This window comes from Carassius carassius, chromosome 12 (assembly GCF_963082965.1).
Source record: "Carassius carassius chromosome 12, fCarCar2.1, whole genome shotgun sequence".
Lineage (NCBI taxonomy): Eukaryota > Metazoa > Chordata > Actinopteri > Cypriniformes > Cyprinidae > Carassius > Carassius carassius.
Genome location: NC_081766.1, coordinates 32528156 through 32547585, shown reverse-complemented (window position 1 = coordinate 32547585; position 19430 = coordinate 32528156). Strand labels below are relative to the sequence as shown.

Genomic DNA, 19430 nt, shown 5'->3' with positions numbered 1-19430 from the left:
ACCCAATACTTGCATTTAAAAAAAAGGGTGTCACAACTGAAGGAAACTCTAATGTAGCCTCTGAAGTTGTCTTGTCATGATTCCTGTTTTCATGGTAACGGCTATTTGTCTGATTGGTGGAAACATGAGTTTTTGAGTAGTAAAGAAGTTGAAACTCACCGAAGTATATGCAGAGTTTTTTTATTTGGTCTGTTTGAACATCCTGGCCAACCGTGCACAGCAAGACTGGCTCCATCAGTGGTGTGAGTTTGGGGCAGGACTATGTGTTTGTCTGACCAATAACAAGAGTGTTTGAGGAACCAATTTGAAATCAATCACTTTTTCACAAATAACAAACTTTAATAATAAACTGAAAAAAAAAATCCAACAACATTATTTCTCTTAATTTAAGCAAAATAAATGTTTTAATGACCAAAGTGTTTGCATTCTTTTGTTGAATCTAAAATGTTCTGAAATGGCACATCCCTTTATGAATCCATTTTTTTTCCGTGACGTCAATGAAAATCCTCCACTAGAAAAAGCATAGACCAAACAAGAAAATCAGTGCTCTGAAATTCTGAAAATAAAGATATTGAAAGGTGCTGTATGTAATATTCAAATGGGGAATGCAATCCAAGTTTAAAATACTGGAGAGCATTGTTTGACCCTCCTCCTCAGCACACGGGTTGCCAGATTGAAGAGAAATTAGTGCAACTGACGATGGAAGAAGACGAGCGTTACACCTTGAGTTGTTGAGTTTTTTTTTTTCAATTTTCCTCTGCTCATAGAGCTTTTTAGAACGATCCCTAGGCTTTTTAGGTCAGGTGGTTTGCCCGCTTCCATGGCTGCAATATGTTGTGTTTTCAACTAAAAGGCAACCCAGGGTGTTGAAATACTATTGAGTAGATTGGCAGTGGGACCAAAACAAAAACAGATGTTCTGACACAGAACTCACATTTCACAGTAGAATAACTGCCTGTAACTTTCAGGGAACAAGCATGTTTTCTAAATACTTGCAAACACATTATGGTATATTTATGCTCCAGTAAAGTCAAAAAATGACATACAGCACCTTTAAGCGATGCATTATGAATCTGACAAATAGCACGGAGCAACATTACAAGAAATGATCGTAGCAGTGTGGTAATTTATTTAACCTGCTTTATGATGTTAGCACGTGTTGTACCTGATCTTGTGGGATGACAATTTAGCTCCAGGATCTTCAGGATGTTTTCTGTCAGACTCTTTACATCACTGTGTGTGTCTGCATGTGAGCTCAGGACCCTCAGTATGTCTGTTCCTCCTTCACTCTGAAGCATATCACAGTACTGAGGGGCTACAACAACCACATCACACCATTATCATTACTTACTTTTTTCACTTAGATCTGTGAAAAGCAACAGCAAATATAACAAAGGTTTGCTGTGTATCTCAAGCAGCACGTCTCTCTCGGTTTTTTCTTACCGTTTTGTCGGCAGACAAACTGTATGGCCCAGAGAGCCCAGAGCTGAACACCAGGACACTGAGAGACGTGCAGCAAAGGATAGAAGGGCTGGAACGTCCTGAAAGAGAAAGATCTGTTCAAATCTGTTCAAATGCTGCTTTGTTAAATCAATAGCTAATAGATAAAACAGTTCAGCACTACACACTCTCGTCCAGAAGGTGGTGTTAGTTAATGAGGAAGAGTTCTTTTGAACAAACGGTTTGCTGAATTTGCCAATACATTTTCTTATAACATGCATTTTTATGCTTCTGATGATCCTTTAAAAGTGTAAGAAAAAAAGTTGTATTTTTTAAGTGCATCAATCATTCTAGTGAAAAACAACCTGACTTTTAAAGTAATAGTTCACCCCAAAATATCTTGCAGAACGGACTTAATGTATGCTTCCCATTATCCTTTTTCATCAAAAGCTTCTGCACATATGCTTGAAATTAATTTTGTGGACAAATATAAACAAAGTCTTTTGAAAGTCTTTCAAAAAATAAGAGTTTTTTTTTTTTTTTTTTAACAGATGAACTGAAATTTCCCTCCATAATCCCCATGATTCCTTCTGTGTAATATCATAGTTTTGTTGACTACACTATAATTCTAAAAAGTACAATACACAATGAATCATATTTTAATCATGAGTTCTGCTTCATTAAGCATAACGGTCTGGACTATTTGGCCGCTGTTTATTATTAATACTGAAAATGTTTCATTTTCATTTGGCATTTGCTTTATCTTACAAACAAGCAAATGATTAGATGTGTTCTTTTGCATGAGTTATTGTATACTATTAAATATAGTACAATCAGTATAAAGTATATATATATTAAGACACTTACCGGTATGAAACCATTGCATGCTCAGGAGAACTCCATGACAGGACAGAAGAGTGCTAATAGTGAAATACACATGTAGAGTTAAGACACATTAACAAACAACACATGCATATGAACACACACACACACACACACACACACACACACACACACACACACACACACACACACACACCAGTTTCTCCTGCACGGTGCTGTGCAGCTCAGCATCCAGACCCCACACCGGCCCCCTGACAGAGACCAGATGAGCCAGGATCCCTCCAGCAAAGTAACTGATGTCCACCTCCACCACTGGGTCGATCAGGAGTGAGAGAATGTGCTCCACCAGATCCTCATTCATCAGCTCCATCCGCAGCTCCTCCACCTCTGCTACATTATTCTGGAGCACAGAGAGAGGACAAGACGAGCTCATTTCAGGGATGTGCAATCTACTCGTATTTTAAAACTCATACACGTCTAGAACATAATAATAAACTCCACACAATTGCACTTGTTGAATAAGACCTTGATCTGATTTTTCTTGCAGAACTTGTGATAAAAGGTAGCACAAATAAAGCATGATACGGTTTTTATTTCTTAAGGTTTCAAAAAGGCTCAATTAATCACCATTGGTTAATGCATTAGGGTGCATTGAAATTGAACAATTTATATCATCCAGATTAATGTTAATTATCGTTTGTTAAATCGTGTTCACAACACATTAATGTTTTAAATTATATAACTTTAAATGTATGTGCAAATGTACTTTAACAAATATCATTAACCTAATAACTAACTTCAATCTAAAATGTAAAGGTATTGTTTTTTTTAGACATATTTAGAACATTAATGTAAAGTGGAACTCTTCCCAAATTTATCAAATCACAATATAGTTCCAATAGTGCTTGATTCAGTCATAATAATGTCAAATAATGAGGGCCAGATCCACACCAATTACTGGGAGATATCTGTAAGTGTAATCTTTAAGTCAAATATCTCATTACGTTTTTTATACTGTGCTTCAGAATACAATTAATTTATGAAATATGCTTTAAAAACTGCCCTTCCATTCCTGTTAGCATAATTAAAAAAAAAAAAGTTTTATCTCCACTGTACCGCTTACCTTACACTATCAACAAGCAACCAATACTACAATATTAACACACCAAACTACAATGGTTTATCACATTTATGCATGTCTAAAATGTTTTTTTTTTAAAGACTTAAAAAAAAATAACTACAATAAAACTGTGTAATTCAACTATTGTTCAACTTGCTCAACACACTGCATCATGAGTCATTTTAAGTTCATTTAGACTGGTTTGTGACCAAAAGTGGTCATGTCAGAGTGGGTGAGGTGTAATCTATTACCTTCCACCAATTTTACCATTCAACATGATCAAAAAATACATTGACCAAACATGAAACACATTTACCAGAAGGCCCAGGAGCTTCTGCTGGATGGAGGACTCTGAATAATAAGACTGTGGAGGAGAAGAGAAGAGAGGAGGACATTAACAACCACTTTAAGGGACAGTTCACCCAAAAATTTTAATCCTGTGACCAATTACTCGACCTCATGTCATTCCAAACCTATTTGAGTCTCCGTCTTCTGTGGAACACCAAAATCTCCTATTTATCATATTTTAATAAATGTCTCAGTCCATACAATGGAGGTCAATGGTAACTGAAATGGTTACTTACATTACTCAAAATATCTTCTTTAGTGTTTCACAGAATAAATAAAGGCATACTCAGTGTTGTGCCTGAACGCGTTCATTGAACGATAGTTCATGAACTCGTTCATATTTTGGGCGAACGTGAACTGAATGTGCTGTATTAATGCCTGATGAACGTTACTGTGAACTCGTTCATTTTGGTGTCTATGAATGGCACGCTCTCTCAGGTTAACTTCGTTCAATAGGGTGCCAGATATCTATAGAGCCTTCCAGGCGAAAACACACCGTAAACGGGTCTTAATATGTAGCGGAAAAACACACAATCTGGCAACACCAGTCACCAGTGTCGCACCGCCGTCCGCCGCATGCGTGACGCGTCATCAAAAAAATATAAAAAAAATTACCCATGGAGGCGACAGCAGCATGTAGCAAGAAGGCGTATGATCATTTAAAAGAATTTTATGATGTTTATGACAAGGTCGGTGAGAATGGGAGACAAAGCATTAAAGCAACAATGGGGAAATGCTGTCCCTTCAATGCTAATGTAAACCCTGGTTGGATAAGGATTCAAAATTGGATATGAAGATGAAATCTGACGCATAGCTTCATTGTTAAAACTGATAAAATAATTGCTGTCTGTGATTCTATATGGGCTGTTGCAATAATTTTGAAAAATAATAGCTCGCAGCAACATATGGAAAAAAAGAACTATGAACTAGTTCATTTTTGGAACTGTGAACTTAGGTTCAAAATTTTGTAGTTTGAACTATGAACTGAACATTTCTTTTTAAACTGTTTATTTTAAAATTTGTGAACTGAACTTTGAACTAGTTCATGTAGAAAGTGAACTTTCCCAACACTGGGCATACTGGTCTGTGATGGCATGAGGGTGAGAAAATGATGATTAATCTGAATTTTGGATGAACTATCCCTTTAAGTGCAAGAATCTGTTTAAATTGATATTGTTTAAACTTCAGACGTGCCAAACTGTGCTTGTAAAGGATAGACTACACTACACAAAGTCTGAAGAGATTTTAAAACACCAGGCATCATTCACTTGCTGACTTTGTAAATAGGTCACAGAGGAAAAATTGGGGATCATGCATTAAACATCTGCAGATCACGCACCACCGAACTTTGAACTTGTTCTGAACACAACACAAAAGACTGTTTCTATGGGCCACATTACGTAAGCCATCCTCCATATCAATGAACATTTGAAGATGCCACAATCCTCAAATATCTATGGTTCCTCCCCTCTCTCTCTTATTCTCACCTGTGGAAGGTTTTCTTGTTTTTTCTGGATTTTTTTTTAATTTAAAGTTTTTACAATCATCGGCTGTGCTGAATTGTGGCGTCTTCAAATATCAATTGATTATTATGGTGAATGGCGTCAAGTTGACCATTAAAGATTAAAGATATGTCCAAGTGCTCTGAGCTGTCGAATGCTATACATATCTATGGTCACAGCTCTCTTTTTCAACAGCTCTGAGAAACATGTGCCTTGCTGCTACGAGACACATGACAGATGTAAATAATATGTAAATGACAGAAGGGCAGTTTTTTTAAGCACAATATGTGTTCTAAAATCAGTTCAAAATATTAAAGAGGTCATTGGATGCCCATTTTCCAGAAGCTGATATGATTCTTTAGTGTCTTAATGAAAAGTCTGTAACAAAGTTTGGTTAAAATTTCTCAATGGTTGTGTAAAACGCTGTCAGAAACAGCTCTTTTCAGAGCAATCCGTTTTGGAGCACTTAACTTTAATTGTTAATGATCTCTGCTGACTCCGCCCCTCTCTTTCAGCTGCTTTCAAAGAGAATGTTTATTTTAGCCTCATTCATCGTGAAACTTGCTAATTAGCACATTATTAGGAAAGGCGATTTACAAAGATCCATTAAAAAACCTTATAATTGTGTGTCGGTGAAGCTGGATCACGAATGATTTGTGTAAAGATAGACACATTTAGGTAGATCGGAGGCACATTCCCTTCAGAAACAAACATTATCCGCTCCGTCTTCAGCGGCTCATATGTCAGGAGTAAATGATGACTGCTATGTTCATTATTATATACAACAACAGAACACTTCGATCGCTTAGGAGTCATTTTTGTGTACAACTGCTCGGGCGGTGAAACAATGGTGAACTGATGACAGTCACTCAGGGGGCGGAGCTAATGTAAAACAATAGTCCACTCTATCGTGGGAGGGGCCTGTCTGTGTGACATCATTTGAGATCGGAGCTTGATTTGAGAAAGGGGTAAAGATTTAACAAGATAAAAAAATAAATAAAAAAAAACACTGGGTGGATTTTTATCATTATAATAGGGTGGTTGTATACACACACTGCCAACACACATTCCAGTTCAAACAACTTGTTAAAGTGCGTGTAGCATCCGATGACCCCTTTAAGTGTGTCTGATACCCCTTGACCCCTGCACACCTTCACACAACTCCAACCTTTTTATTAAGTTTGCAGATGACACGACTGTGGTGGGTCTCATTAGCAACAAAGATGAGACAAACTACAGGAGCGAGGTGAGCCGCCTGGCCGGGTGGTGCAGTGACAACAATCTCTCTCTGAACGTGGAGAAGACGAAGGAGATTGTTGTAGACTTCAGGAGAGCACACACTCAGCACGTTCCTCTGACCATCAACTGTGCGACTGTGGAGAGAGTGAGCAGCACCAAGTTCCTGGGTGTGCACATCACAGAGGACCTCTCCTGGACTGAAAACACAGCAGCACTGGCCAAAAAATCAAATCAGCGTCTCTACAACCTCCGCAAACTGAGGAGAGCCAGAGCCCCACCCCCCATCATGTACACCTTCTACAGGGGCACCATCGAGAGCATCCTGTCGAGCTGCATCACTGTGTGGTATGGCGCCTGCAACGCATCCTGCCGAAAGACTCTGCAACGCATAGTGAGAGCAGCTGAGAATATCATTGGTGTCTCTCTCCCCTCCCTCCAGGACATTTATGGAACCCGTCTCACCCGCAAAGCCCTCTGCATCGCAGGTGATCTCACCCACCCATCACACAGCTTCTTCAGTCTGCTGCCATCAGGGAGGAGACTGCAGAGTCTCCAGGCCAGGACCAGCAGACTGAAGGACAGCTTCATCCACCAGGCTGTCAGGAAGCTGAACTCACTCCCGAACTTGCTCCCCCTCCCCTCTTCTGCCCCAGGCACCCCTGAACTATGAACCCCCGCCCCCCAGATCCCTCCCCCCCACTAATATACGTTGACATGCACCAGTCACTTTGTGCAGCATTGGTCTGCTCACTACCTCATTCTCCATGGAACTGACATCATTCCACTACCTCATCAGTCAGTTAAATAAAATAACTGCTCTTGAGCCCTTTGTCACTTTAATAAGACTTAATAAGCTTTTGTTTTTGCACTAAATAATCTTTTATCTGCACTGTTGTTCACATCATTGATTTGCACTCTATCTGCCTTTTGCCTTGCGCTGCTTTAACTTTATTTTTAATTTTATTATATGTCTTTTTTAACATTCCCTTATTGTATAGTTGTATCTACATTTTATATTTTGATCTAGATTTTTAGGCTTTAATGTTATCTGTTTGCACCGGGGTCTGAGAGTAACGCAATTTCGATTCTCTGTATGTATGTACTGTACATGTGGAAGAATTGACAATAAAGCAGACTTGAACTTGAACTTGAATGGATGGAATCAGAGTCTGAAGCTAAAAATCTTCTGTCTGTGTCCATCATACAGTCGTGGCCAAAAGTTTTGAGAATTACATAAATATTGGAAAAGTTGCTGCTTAAGTTTTTATAATAGCAATTTGCATATACTCCAGAATGTTATGAAGAGTGATCAGATGAATTGCATAGTCCTTCTTTGCCATGAAAATTAACTTAATCCCAAAAAAACCCTTTCACTGCATTTCATTGCTGTCATTAAAGGACCTGCTGAGATCATTTCAGTAATCGTCTTGTTAACTCAGGTGAGAATGTTGACGAGCACAAGGCTGGAGATCATTATGTCAGGCTGATTGGGTTAGAATGGCAGACTTGACATGTTAAAAGGAGGGTGATGCTTGAAATCATTGTTCTTCCATTGTTAACCATGGTGACCTGCAAAGAAACGCGTGCAGCCATCATTGCGTTGCATAAAAATGGCTTCACAGGCAAGGATATTGCGGCTACTAAGATTGCACCTAAATCAACAATTTATAGGATCATCAAGAACTTCAAGGAAAGAGGTTCAATTCTTGTAAAGAAGGCTTCAGGGCGTCCAAGAAAGTCCAGCAAGCACCAGGATGGTCTCCTAAAGAGGATTCAGCTGCGGGATCGGAGTGCCACCAGTGCAGAGCTTGCTCAGGAATGGCAGCAGGCAGGTGTGAGCGCATCTGGACGCACAGTGAGGCGAAGACTTTTGGAAGATGGCCTGGTGTCAAGAAGGGCAGCAAAGAAGCCACTTCTCTCCAAAAAAAAAACATCAGGGACAGATTGATCTTCTGCAGAAAGTATAGTGAATGGACTGCTGAGGACTGGGGCAAAGTCATATTCTCCGATGAAGCCCCTTTCCGATTGTTTGGGGCATCTGGAAAAAGGCTTGTCCGGAGAAGAAAAGGTGAGCGCTACCATCAGTCCTATGTCATACCAACAGTAAAGCATCCTGACACCATTCATGTGTGGGGTTGCTTCTCATCCAAGGGAGTGGGCTCACTCACAATTCTGCCCAAAAACACAGCCATGAATAAAGAATGGTACCAAAACACCCTCCAACAGCAACTTCTTCCAACAATCCAACAACAGTTTGGTGAAGAACAATGCATTTTCCAGCATGATGGAGCACCGTGCCATAAGGCAAAAGTGATAACTAAGTGGCTCTGGGACCAGAATGTTGAAATTTTGGGTCCATGGCCTGGAAACTCCCCAGATCTTAATCCCATTGAGAACTTGTGGTCAATCCTCAAGAGGCGGGTGGACAAACAAAAACCCACTAATTCTGACAAACTCCAAGAAGTGATTATGAAAGAATGGGTTGCTATCAGTCAGGATTTGGCCCAGAAGTTGATTGAGAGCATGCCCAGTCGAATTGCAGAGGTCCTGAAAAAGAAGGGCCAACACTGCAAATACTGACTCTTTGCATAAATGTTGTGTAATTGTCGATAAAAGCCTTTGAAACGTATGAAGTGCTTGTAATTATATTTCAGTACATCACAGAAACAACTGAAACAAAGATCTAAAAGCAGTTTAGCAGCAAACTTTTTGAAAACTAATATTTATGTAATTCTCAAAACTTTTGGCCACGACTGTACACTAAACGATTTCCTATTAAAATCTCAAATGTTGCACAAATGTAGTGTAGTATATTCCAGCCTTTAGCTGTTTGTGTGTGTGTGTGTTCACCTCCAGCAGCTCCATGTAGAGCTCTATTCCTTGGCACTGAATGAAATGGCGACACGCGGTGGGCGTCTCATCTGTCAGGTTCCACAGAGCACTCAATGCAAACTTCAGAGTGGAGTCCACTACACCCAGAGAGGCCTTCTGCTGGACGATACTCAGCAGCTGCTTTACTTCCACAGAGACGGGAATAAATGCATTGGTTTGGTCTACTCATGTATCTATCTGTCCATTCAGTCATTTACAATAGACTCAATAACCATTTACATATCCTATAATACTTTAGGGAACAGAGAGAACACACTGCATGTGACAGTACAGGCCACATGAAATGGTTTGAAGAACCAGTGCTGATGCATTTGCTGAAGTAAATGTGTTGTGGGACATATTAAATGCCTGTGCTTTTTTAACAACTTAAGATTGCATTACAGTCTGGTATGACTTGCTGTTTGCTATTAATAGACAGGCAGTATTAGGTGGAGGGACTTTCTCATTCTATATTTTATTGGACGAACAATTTAATTTGACACTGAATCCTTAGAAAGACTGTAAAAAGCTTATATTTTCTGAGCCATTTCGTCAGCTTCCTGGGGTACACTAGTATAGAGATGGCTTTAAAGCTAACAGACATAAACTAAAAACCACAAACTCCCATTTTGATGACCATTTAACCCTCACACTCTTTCCCAAAAATGCTAGTTAAAATTATTGCATTGGACTAAAATTTCCACTTGCGATGTCACAGCATGCAAAAACATTTCTTAGAAATATCTTATACTATATTATTACCAAATTAAACCACTTGTGAAGAAAAAAAGCCTTTACCTTCATTATATACGCCTCTGCACCCAGTTCTGCGATCTCTTCTGTGCTCAACTGCAATTAAGTGTGAGAGAGCCTTTTACTCATTACTGATGTCCCAAAGATAAAAATGATATCATAGAATTTAGTTCATATAAGCAGAAGTCCATGGCGATATATTTGCATAATGCATATACGTCTCTCACTACTTTTTTATTTATTTTTGTTTCACTTAAAAACCTGCTAAATGAATATATAGACCTCTATTTCTAAGAACACTGTCATTCATAACAAACCAGCATAGTGTCAAAGTGAGTCCTGGTGTTAGACACTGAATGCTGGTGTTGATGTAATGACCTTAGACACCAGTATGGAGACAACAGCCACCGCCATTCTCTGCACCGTCTGGTCTTCATGATTCCCCAGCATCATCATTATCAGCTTAGCAGCTTCGTATCTACAGGGGTCGAGATGCGTCACTTCAACACTGTACCTAATAACAAGTGCACTGAGGAAATGTGTGTGGACTGACCTGTCAAATGGTGCGACCTGTAAAATATGATCACTGCAAAGAGTAAGCAGGCAGTTCTTCTGCAACTAAAAGTAGAACGAAAATGGTTTAAATATTGATACTAGGACCATAGAGGAAAAATAAATACTGTGGAAGTCAGTGGACACCAGCAACTGTTTAACTGTCCACTGAAGAAAGAAACTTATAGAGATTATCTCAATGGCTGAAACATCCCTTCAATCTTTACCGTGCAAACCATTTGGGATGGATATACCTGCTCTTGGTTTGGGAAGTTCTTCATGGCTGTAAGAAGCTGCTGAACTACATTTCCCAGCAGGCGTAAGGGCATCCCCAGCACCAGCTCCTGTACGGTCAGGTTAAACACACACGCAGAGGCCACGAGCTGAACATGCAGAGAATCTGTGTGGTGTTGCATTGCAGCCAGTACCAACTGAAACAGGAACAGACACATTGGATATTGTATGTAAATGTCATGCATTTTTAAAAATGAGCCAAGATCTTTTACCATAAAGGGAAGTTTAAGAGCATTGTTTATGATGTAATTTAAACTATGCTATCTTACAAAAACTTCACTTATAGTAAGTTGCATGTCTAAAAGTGACAAAATGACATGAATATATATATATATATATATATATATATATATATATATATATATATATATATATATATATAAACAAACTGCATTGCTTAAATGTGAGGATAGTCATAATTTCATGATATTTAACAAAAAAGAATTACAATAATTAGAAAATAATGCTAAGGGTGTGTAAACTTGCATGCATTCAAGATTCAAGAATCTTTTTTTCAGTGTAAACTTTTCATGAAAATGTTATAAAAAAAAATCCCAAATATTTGAAACCAACATAACCACAAAAACTCGCATTTCTCAGAAAGTTTTAAACTAGATTGCTCTTTGTCTTGATCACTGACACTCATGTTTGTCTACTGATCCTAGTAACAAACCAGCCTAACTTTTTCATTTTTAGTTCGCAGGGTTAGGGTTAGATCATCCAGATTATCATCGGCTAAAGAAGACATTTTTCGTACCTTTAAGATGTGTGGCTGAGGTTCTTCCATGTCACTGGTGTGACTGTAGAGATGTGCAAGAACCTCCCGTATGAACCTCTCTCGCTCGCTGTATCTCCTCAAGGCCTCACACAGCTGGGTTACACTAGTCTCTCCAGCCACCTGCATGTGAATACAAATTAGCAAGCATTTGCGGCTCCTGGCAGAATCTGCTGTTCTGATTTAATCTGCTGTCTAGAACTGAAACTACATTAAAAAGCATAAAAATGACAAAAAACACAACAAAATTACTAAAACTTCAACTAAAATTAAAATAAATAAATAAATAAATAAATAGAAAACTGATTCGAAATATTAATAAAATTCACCAAGCATTTTCTGCGTGCTGTGATCATACCTAAGCCATGCAAACTCTTGAATCCGAAAAGTGTTAAAATGCCTTTCTGCACTTTGACTGGAGTGTTCACTGACTGACTCTGAAACATGATCCTCTGTGTCTCTGTCGGTCATCTCTCAAGCGGACACAACCAGATTCTGCTTTAGCACTGGTACAAATCTAATATTTTCCATTTTGATATTTTTTCTGAGGCAGGAAGCTAATCTTTGCTTTCCCTGTGAGTATTTTGGTGCTCAAACTCATTACGTTGAAACAACAGAAACCGCAGGTAAAAAGACATTACATTAGTCCCTGCATGTCTCATGGAGGTAGATTTAAGACTTTTTAAGAAGAAAAATTAAGGAATAAATTGAATGGAACCCAATACGCCAATATAGTCTTGTATAAGCAATAAAGTTTGAACATATAACTTCCAGTAGAGCTCCTTTTTGTTAATTAATTTTATAAAATAAAATAAAAAATACAAATAAATAAATACATTAAAAGAATGAAAAAGCCTTGTTTTCCAGTGCATAAGATTTTTAAATCAAGATGCATTTCCTTGAAAAGCAAAATGACATAAGATAAGAAGTCTTGTTTTTTAAGAGAAATTGATCCAAATGAAGTGAGTTTATGACTAAAAGAAGAATAAACAGTTTTCATTCGCCACGGACAGATGTTTATTCTTATTTTAAGCATAAACTCACTTAATTTTGATCAATTTCTCTTAAAAACAAGACTACATTCGTAAATGTAATTCTTTCTTGATATAAGGATGTTTAGATATCTGAACTAGAAAAAATGTATTAATAAATTAAATTGAATTTAAGACTTTTTTTAGGCCTTAATTTGTGGATGGGCAAATTAAAATAATTTTAAGACCCGCAGAAACCCTGTCACATGCACATTTTGAAATCATAACATCATATCTTCTATATCTCAGCAAAAACATAATTTGCAACTTAATATATTTTTGATGTCAAATGCAACCCTTTTAGGCGCAGTCCGAAGCCCAGCGATGAAAGCTGACGACTTACAAATGACCTCTAACATCCAAAGATCAGGGAAAACTGGATTCCTCAATTCATGATGTGTGAAAGTGAGCGAGTGTGGAAGAAGACTCTGACCTTCAGATGTCCGTCTCCACACAGCAGCTCAGAGCCTCCTGCTCCGGTGCACAGCAGGCCCATGAACCTCAGCCCCGGACGCACCTCCACAAAGGCTCGGATGGCAGCGTTGCTCACACCTCTCCAGCCGGACACGTCCAGCGACACGAGCTGAGGAAGCATCCCTGGACGCTCCAGCAGCTGCTGCACCAAACCGTCTCGGTCCTCTACCAGCCTGTCATTAGAGATGTCCAGGTGCCTCAGCGAACGCAGCTTGGAGAGCACTGAGATGAAGCTGGAGGTTGGCATCTCCATCTTCTGCAGCCCGTGCGCCGTCAGCGACAGAAGCCGTGACTGACAGTGCAACAGAGGTGTGAGGTCCGTGATGTTTGTGCCGGAGATATCCAAGCTCTCCAGCATGGGGACGGCACAGATATCCTCCAGTCCTCTGTCATCCAGATCCGTCCAGGCCAGAGAGAGCTTCTTCAGGCCCCGGAGCATGCTGAAGGAGGCCTGGAGCGACTCCGTCCCTGCTTCCCCGTACAGACGCAAGCCGTCCATCAGCAGCGTCTGGAGGCCCTGTCTGCAGAGCTTGTGTGAGGAGAGGCCGTGGAGAACATCTGAGATCGTCACATCGCTGTGTATATGTGAAGCGTTGAGCTCTTGGAGCTTGTGAGGGCAGAGAGAACGTCTGAAGGCCTCGGCTGAGAGCTGCGAGGACTGGACGTTTGCACGGCGCAGACGCAAGTGCTCCAGATTCTGGAAGATGCCTACGGTTCGGTCATTGAGGACACCTGAGAGAAACAGATCAGAACATCATGTAACAGAGAACATGCATGATACATCACGTACAGTGAGCAATCCTACCCTCATCAGCCATTCTGTGCAGCAGCTGATCGGCCAGCTCTTGAGGAAACACAGGGCAGCGGTGGAAGTGCAGTGACCCGTCCTCTTGAGCCACACAAAGCACTTCCACATTGTGACACACCCAGGACATGCTGATGTCTGTCAGGGAGGAAGGACCTTCTGCATCCTGAAACTTAATCAACATGCAGATACAATATATAATAAATAAAATAGCATAAAAAATAAACACTACCTATCTATCTGTATCTGGCCAGAATGTATTTAAATAAACGCAAACTAAATGTTGTGAACTGTAAAGCTCAAAGAAATATATTTTTGAAATTAAAAATATATTTAATTTGAACCTTTGTACACCAATATATATATATAGACCAAAGAGTATATGTATATATATATATATATATATTTTATTATTTTTTAATCAGGGTCAAGAAAATAAATTTCCAATTTAAGCTTATTTTAGATTTACATTTCCAATTTTAGGCTTTATTTATTTTTATTCAAATGTGTCATATGCTTGATGTATTTTCTTGGAAATAAATATGTGAAGGGCAACATATCTTTTGTTAAATGCTTAATATATTAAATATATTTTTCAAAGATATGCAAAAATGGGAAAAATCGATTAAAGAGAAGGTGGAAAGGTTTTTGTATTTTTTGAAATATACATATCGACATATACATATATGTCTATGATCTAATATATATATATATATATAGTAAAGTAGTATTTAGATCACTTTATCTCTTACGCGTCCTGTAGCCTGTTAGTGAGAAGAACATAAAGTAACTCACCATTATAACCGTGATGAGACAGTACACCGTTCAGTTGGCTTTTCTCTTCTAAAGGAATAATCTTATTACTTCAGCTAACGTCGAGCTCTTAAAGAAGAGCTATTCTTGGAAGAAAAGCACAACACTGCTAGTCCAATTTGCGTACAGTTAAGAGTTTTTCACACCGCGACTGTCGCTCGCTGTTTATTTGTGATTATAAAACTAACGAGTAACGTGAAAGTCTTGACAGCTGATCACGCATGGTGGGCGTGTCTTCAGTGACGCAAGGAACGGCCGTTTATTATAGTGGGCGTGTCTTCAGGGAGAGAAGCCCTTAGCGCAGACTTTTGATTGGTTCTCGTCAAACGTCATTAAAACCGCTCTCCATAAATACAGCAAGCAGCAAATTAATAACGCAATGTGGATGCTGCTTTAGCGAAGTATACCACTGTTATCATAATTCCTTCAAAATACTAGTTACTGATATTAGTGTTGGAACAATAAAACAGTACATTTAAAAATGGGCCTTGCTTTTAAAGTCCACATGAAATCAAAATTGACTTTATTTACTTTACTAGCGCACATTGCAAGTCTTGATGTAAACAATTAATCTGTGCAAATTAATCTGCTGTTTAAAATTGAAAAAAAAAATTGTCTTTGTAATCTTTAATCAATCATAAAATCATTATCAAAAAATAATGATATTAAAAGAATGACAGTAGTATTGGTTGCACTTTATTTTACAGTACGTGTACTTACCTGTACTTATAGTGTACTTACAGTGTATTTATCTAAGAATGTTCACAAGTGTTATAGACAACAAAATAAAGATTTTCTTCAAATTTAACATATGAAAAAGTATTTCTTTATTTATGGATTTATTTAAATATAGAGGACAAATGTATATATACAGTACATATAAGTATTTTATGTGTACAAGTACAAAGTGTTTTACACATACTCTTTTTTTTCTTGTATATTTATTATTTTGTCCGGTGTTGTATCAATATGAAATGCTGATGTCACTGTGCTGTAAACTCTCAGGTATCTATTTGTGTCAGGTAATGTAGATATAAATACATCATGTAAACTGTTGTTTGTTTTCAGGTCATCACACTCAGTGTTTGCATTTAGACTTGGAGTGGGATGTTTATTATATTCTGCAGCTTTATTAACTCTCTGTCATGCATTTGTATCAAGAACTGAAATTGTTTTACATTAGTTTGGTGTAGCCTACTCTTTATTGTTATAACAATTTAATTTCTTTAATTTGCTGGCTCAACATCATTCCTAAAACAACAGTATACCAAATATACTTTGTGGAAGGATATGTATGGTATAAAATGACTTTTGATCCTAAATAACACTTTGAGCTGATCTAATGACGATGGACCATTTATTCCACTTACACCACAAACACTGATAAAACTTCAATGCTGCCAAAATAAAGTGTGTCTGAAGCGTACTGAAGCATCAGCCCAGAGGTGTGTTTAGGATCCTTGAGTAATTATCAGAGAGCGGGTCACATGCTTTCCTAACAAAAACCCTCAAAAGACTAAACTTACGTCAGAAGGAACCACAAACAAAGCCCCCGGAGAATTATTTTACTCCTGTAGTGTTTGTATTGGAATTGCATGTCCTCATTTGCAGACTGTGAGCTGTGCCAGAGATGTTACTTTATCAAACACCACATTCCTGCTCAGAAGGAGCAGATGCAGACGCACATGCACATTATATCTCTATTCAGTGTATCTGTTGCATATTTTAAAGTGAACTTGGCTTGTTGGATAAACAAAAACATAAATGGGTCCGAATGTATTGTTAAACAAATACGTACAAGGCTGGGTTATTATAGTTTAATAAAACTTAAATAAAACCCATTAAAAAAATGTTACATGCAATAAAATGAACTCCAATTGAGATCAAATAAAATATGTGCAACTTTTTATTTTAGTTAGTTACCAAGGTTAGATTATGTTTAAATTGATGTACTGAAATAATAAAAAAGTAAAACTGAAACTGAATAAAGTTAATAAAAACTATATAGACATAAAAAAACAGCTGAAGCAGTTAGTAATATTCAAAAAAATATCATATTGTTTCTTTGTAAAATGTTTAAATGAAGCATCATAGTTATCGACGCATTTCAGATCTATTGCAGATTGCTCTATTATAAAACACTTAGACAGTTGTTTTATTATTATGCTTGTGGTTTCTAAAAATGCATTTATATATTTAAAATATATTTTCAAATAAATACAAAAAATGGCCAAAAAGTATATTCCTAGATACACACACACACACACACACACACACACACACACACACGTTACACACACACACATATATATATATATATATATATATATATATATATATATATATATATATATATATATTGTGTGTATATTTTGAAACATATTTTGAAAATCTATATTTTTGGCCTTATTGGTTGCTCAAAATAGCAGATAAAGGTTGTTGTTGTTGTTGAAAGAAAGAAAGAAAGAAAGAAAGAGAGAGAGAGAGAACGAAAGAAAGAAAGAAATATTGACACATGACCCAATAGTGGAGACATTGCCATAGTTTAACACAAGTACAAACTGCTGTATATATTATAGGCATTTTAGGGAAAATCCAAAGTTCTCAGTAAAAGAGCAGTAAAGTTCACGCAGCGGAACATCTATGAAACACAAAATAATGGCCGGTCTTGCCTTAATTTACAGTATGACAGTGTGGGTTTATTGTGTTTCTTTGTTACCTACAGAAAAAAAATATGAGGTATATATTAGAGTGGAATTTGAGTTTGGAAGAAAGAATTCACCCCCCCCCCCCCCCCCCCCAAAAAAAATTAATTAAGAAATATAAAACATATATAAAGCCACAGGAAGAGAAACTATTAACTGAGGTTGGCTCTTAAAACCAACCAAATGCACTGCAATGGAGGTCAAAGCACATATAATGATTCATATTCTCTAATCTGTGCATGCTAACAGAGACTAAATGAAGTTGTGAAGCCGGAAACACAATGGCCATGGCTCTGTACGCACGTCCTGATCTTGGCATAGTTTTCCATAAACCACCAGAAATAGACCCACTATCACTTGTGCTTACTGAAAAGTGATTCGTCCAACATCAAAAGCCATGATATTTTGTTCCATTTTTAGTGGATTGTTTGTATTATATGTCTGTTTCATGTATTTGTTTGTATTAAATGGAAAGGAGATGTTTATTGAGCCAGTGACGTGTGTTTGAAACTGATGTTATCAGAAAATCAGTATGCAACAAACTGCATAAATTTATATGAAATGATCATATAAATAGCAAAATAAACATCAATTCTATTTTGACATCTCAATATGTTAAGATGTTTATCACCATGAAATAAAATATTGATATTATGAGCGATTACATGGATTACATATGAATCAATTGTAAACAGGTTGGTAAAAAGCATCACATGGAATCAAACATATTATAAAAGCATAGCATTAATGACCTGCTATTGCTTCATTCATTTCATAGTTTCTGCAAAGAAATGCCAGTTATGTCGTTTCTGCACACAGAAAATGCAGAATAGATGGAATAGACTTGAAATGAACCAAGATGAAGCATTTGTATTATTACTGTCAATTGTTTTAATGCTTGCTAGGAACTGGAAGAACAGAAAACTGCCAACTGCTTATAAGACCTTAAACCAGGTTTATGCACGTAAACATTTACCTTAATTAAATATGGCAGCCATTGCAGTTCTGTACTACATATTAAAACTGATATTAAAACACAACACTAAACAATTTCAAACGATGAGTGAATCCAAGATTTCATTTAACAGTCTTTCTGAGCTGCTTTGTCATCCTCTTCCTCAAGATATCATCATACAAGCACATTTTTATGTATTTAAGAAGCACGATGGTTTGCAAGCTTAAGCAGCTAGTGTTTGAACACTAGTGAAGCGTGCAACTTTCCCTGTCAGGAGACAGACTGAGACAATGCCAACAGAACACAATGTTCCCTTCTGAGGGAACTCCCTCTATGTGCAGCTGGCAGCAAACGCATCATCACCTTTTACAATATTTAGGTGATTCTAAATCCTCGTGACATTTTTCTTTATTCATTTAGACGTTTTTGTTATTTCTTAAACATCAAATATGACAGTTTGTGTGTGCAGAAAACTTAGGGTTATGACTTTAAACAAGTTGTTCAAGAAATGTACCGAAGGCACAATGCAGGACAAAAACGGACCGTAGCACAGTCGCGGAGAGAGGGGGGTGAAAACTCCTCACGTTATCACAACAACGGCTTTAAATAAGTGGATATAATTAATATAAAATTAATAAATCACATTCTACCCAATGATTTTATAAAGCAATGGGAAATTATAATACAACAAACTATAATAATAATAATAATAACAAAACGACGACATCCTGTTTCCCCCATGAAAAAAGAATGGTATCGTCCAAAGGCACTTATATCGTCCCAAACCTTATAAGAGTTTGATTTACTCCGATGATGTTTAGATCAGTACATGCTATTGTTAACGTGCTGATCATGTTTTATATTCTGCCACACGATTATAAGATTTACTGCTACGTTTTAGTTTAATGAC

General features: G+C 37.6%; 2 protein-coding genes across 2 annotated transcripts in view; one reads left to right on the top strand and one right to left on the bottom strand.

Moving 5' to 3' along the window:
• Positions 1 to 163: 163 nt before the first annotated feature.
• Positions 164 to 15085, bottom strand: zyg11l (zyg-11 family member, cell cycle regulator, like). Its single transcript, XM_059564149.1, has 15 exons — positions 14843 to 15085; positions 14048 to 14219; positions 13202 to 13974; positions 11720 to 11860; positions 10923 to 11099; positions 10670 to 10734; positions 10495 to 10594; positions 10162 to 10212; positions 9343 to 9504; positions 3720 to 3767; positions 2480 to 2683; positions 2308 to 2360; positions 1444 to 1541; positions 1166 to 1315; positions 164 to 511 (listed from the first exon to the last, which is right to left on the bottom strand). Exons 1-15 carry the CDS (start codon positions 14843 to 14845, stop codon positions 495 to 497), a joined length of 2214 nt encoding a protein of 737 aa, XP_059420132.1. The 5' UTR covers positions 14846 to 15085; the 3' UTR covers positions 164 to 494.
• Positions 15086 to 19334: 4249 nt separating this feature from the next.
• The window catches only part of LOC132155268 (phosphatidylinositol 3-kinase regulatory subunit gamma-like), a 7934-nt gene continuing 7838 nt past the window's right edge, over positions 19335 to 19430 (top strand). The window contains exon 1 of the mRNA XM_059564148.1: positions 19335 to 19430. This exon is cut by the window's right edge and continues 262 nt beyond it. The gene's annotated coding sequence lies outside the window, so the exon portion shown is untranslated.